The sequence below is a fragment of the Coregonus clupeaformis genome, unplaced genomic scaffold (assembly GCF_020615455.1).
Source record: "Coregonus clupeaformis isolate EN_2021a unplaced genomic scaffold, ASM2061545v1 scaf0358, whole genome shotgun sequence".
Classification (NCBI taxonomy): domain Eukaryota; kingdom Metazoa; phylum Chordata; class Actinopteri; order Salmoniformes; family Salmonidae; genus Coregonus; species Coregonus clupeaformis.
Window position 1 is genome coordinate 344,357 of NW_025533813.1, and position 2,641 is coordinate 346,997.

General features: G+C 39.6%; 1 protein-coding gene across 1 annotated transcript; it reads right to left on the bottom strand.

Moving 5' to 3' along the window:
• Positions 1 to 271: 271 nt before the first annotated feature.
• On the bottom strand, positions 272 to 1,908 carry LOC121577193 (zinc finger protein 239-like; the record flags this gene model as incomplete). Its single annotated transcript, XM_045215045.1, has 1 exon — positions 272 to 1,908. A coding segment is annotated over one exon (1,002 nt), but the record flags the coding sequence as incomplete, so codon positions are not given.
• Positions 1,909 to 2,641: the final 733 nt, after the last annotated feature.

The following is a 2,641-nucleotide window of genomic DNA, read 5'->3' on the forward strand; positions in this document are numbered from 1 at the left end:
TTTTACTGAGTTACAGTTCATATAAAGAAATCAGTCAATTGAAATAAAATTAAAAAGAATTAGGCCCTAATCTATGGATTTCACATGATTGGGTATACAGATATGCATCTGTTGGTCACAGATACCTTTAAAAAAGGTAGTCAGTATCTGGTGAGACCACCATTTGCCTCATGCAGTGCGACACATCTCCTTCATGTAAGTTAATGGATTTAATTTATTTTTGTATTGAATACCTGTCGTGGAAATTACCACCAGGGACTCAAAGCCAAAATTAAATGAATAGTTATTTATTACCAGCAAGCTGGAGAGGTTCGAACAAACTTAATGCACCATAGTACACGTCGGTCAGGAGCTCTTTCGGGGCAGTCCCGTTAGTTCTCTTATATACTGCTTACACAGACAAATAATATTTGCATGACTTACATTAATAATTGTTCATAATTAATTCATAATTAACATTTGGTTCCTGCACTGCATATGACTGGCACCATCTCCTATCTTAACTTATAGAACATATTCTGGGCGTTCTGCCAAAAGTTCTGAGGGGGACATGACCGCCTCCCCCTCATATCTTTACCCAGCACCTACAGGAACCAATGATTGTATGAGACAAGATGTACAATTCAAGGCTATTTCCCTCACACAATAATACACACCTACTGTTGTTGAAACATTATTCTACATTATTTAATAGATAATAGAAGTTAATTAAATAAGATACAGCTTTGAAAACACCCACCCACCTCAAAATCCCCCACCCCACAACACTCCTACTCCAAGACGTTTGATACATTTGGATCCAGAGCTGCATATTATCCTACACAAGTTACCACGGTAATCAGATTTAGTAAACTGTTAGAGAATGGGAGATAGAAAACATATTGTAAAGAGTAATGTATTTAAACTTTATTTAAGGATCTGGAACCGGTGCAGGAGAGGAGGGAGATAAAAGATGACATGTTTGTGAATTCTGGTGTTTTTCAGTGATCCAGAACGAGCAAAGCTCTTTCCACATAGACAGGAGTAAGGTTTCTCTCCAGTGTGTATGCGTTGGTGTGTAATCAGATAACCTGATTGATTGAAACTCTTCCCACACTGATCACAGCTATATGGCTTCTCTCCTGTGTGTATGCGTTGGTGTATAGTCAGCTGTCCTGATTGATTGAAGCTCTTCCCACACTGATCACAGCTATAAGGCTTCTCTCCTGTGTGTATGCGTTGGTGTGTAGTCAGGTGTCCTGAATGATTGAAGCGCTTCCCACACTGACCACAGCTATAAGGCTTCTCTCCTGTGTGTATGCGTTGGTGTGTAGTCAGGTGTCCTGAACGATTGAAGCTCTGCCCACACTGATCACAGCTATAAGGCTTCTCTCCTGTGTGTATGCGTTGGTGTGTAGTCAGGTGTCCTGAATGATTGAAGCTCTTCCCACACTGATCACAGCTATAAGGCTTCTCTCCTGTGTGTATGCGTTGGTGTGTAGTCAGGTGTCCTGAACGATTGAAGCTCTGCCCACACTGATCACAGCTATAAGGCTTCTCTCCTGTGTGTATGCGTTCGTGTTTAGTCAGGGCTACTGATTGACTGAAGCTCTTCCCACAATCAAAGCAGTGGTAAGGCCTCTCCCCTATATGAATTATCTGAGATTTTAAGGTTTTAGATGCAGTGAAACGCTTCCCACACCGAGAGCAGTGGTACGGTTTCTTTCCAGTGTGAATACGCTGGTGAATTATAAATTCCCTCTGTTTAGCAGAACTCTTCCCACAGTCAAAGCAGCAGTGGTGAGGTTTCTTCCCTATACATCTCTGCTGGTGCTTCTTGAGGTGTTCTGATCTCGAGAGACTCTTCTCTGTCTTGTCAGCATCATGATGTTGTTGAATCTCCCCAGATGATAAGCTCCTGCCACTGGGAGAGAGGAACGATTAGGGCTGTCCCCTGTGAAACAAAGACATTGAATAGTTAGGTTTTGCAAATATGTGTCCATAAATAGATGGGTCGTTCCATGAATGTAATGGCTTTTGCATCCCTTTGATATCTTTCCAGTAGAAATTGTGCACCAATATTAAATATTAAATCTCTGTTATATTAAATAAAGTGCCCATTAAAACACAACACATGGAAAATACGATTCATCTGATTTTTTATATGAATAAAGACTTGCTAAAGTGACAAAATTCAGCATTTTGACAAGTCCCTCAGTCAACCCTGTGTAACATCTAGAAAACTTTTAACCCACCAAGTTTTACCATCATTGAGTACAGTTACAGGCACAGAATAATATGACTATTATTAATAGTCAATTAATATTGGAGTTTGATTTAAACGTTGACATACTTTGAAAGAAGAACAATTTCCCTAATAATCCTGTTTACGTGGACACATCTGAAATCAGGCTACCTGATGGGACTTTGATTAATGCAAAAAATTGCCAATCTAAATAAACGTTCTACCACAGAGGCCATGTAATTTTTTGGAAGCATATTTCATTCTGAGTTCGGACAAATAAAGTTTGTATGTGAAAACTATTTCTAAGCTGCATACTTTCAGTTTTTCTGAACTCACTGCACTCGATCAAAAGAAGTTAGCTTGCGCCGCTTGTGCTAGCACATGTACAGATTAAATACACTACTATAACTCTGATTA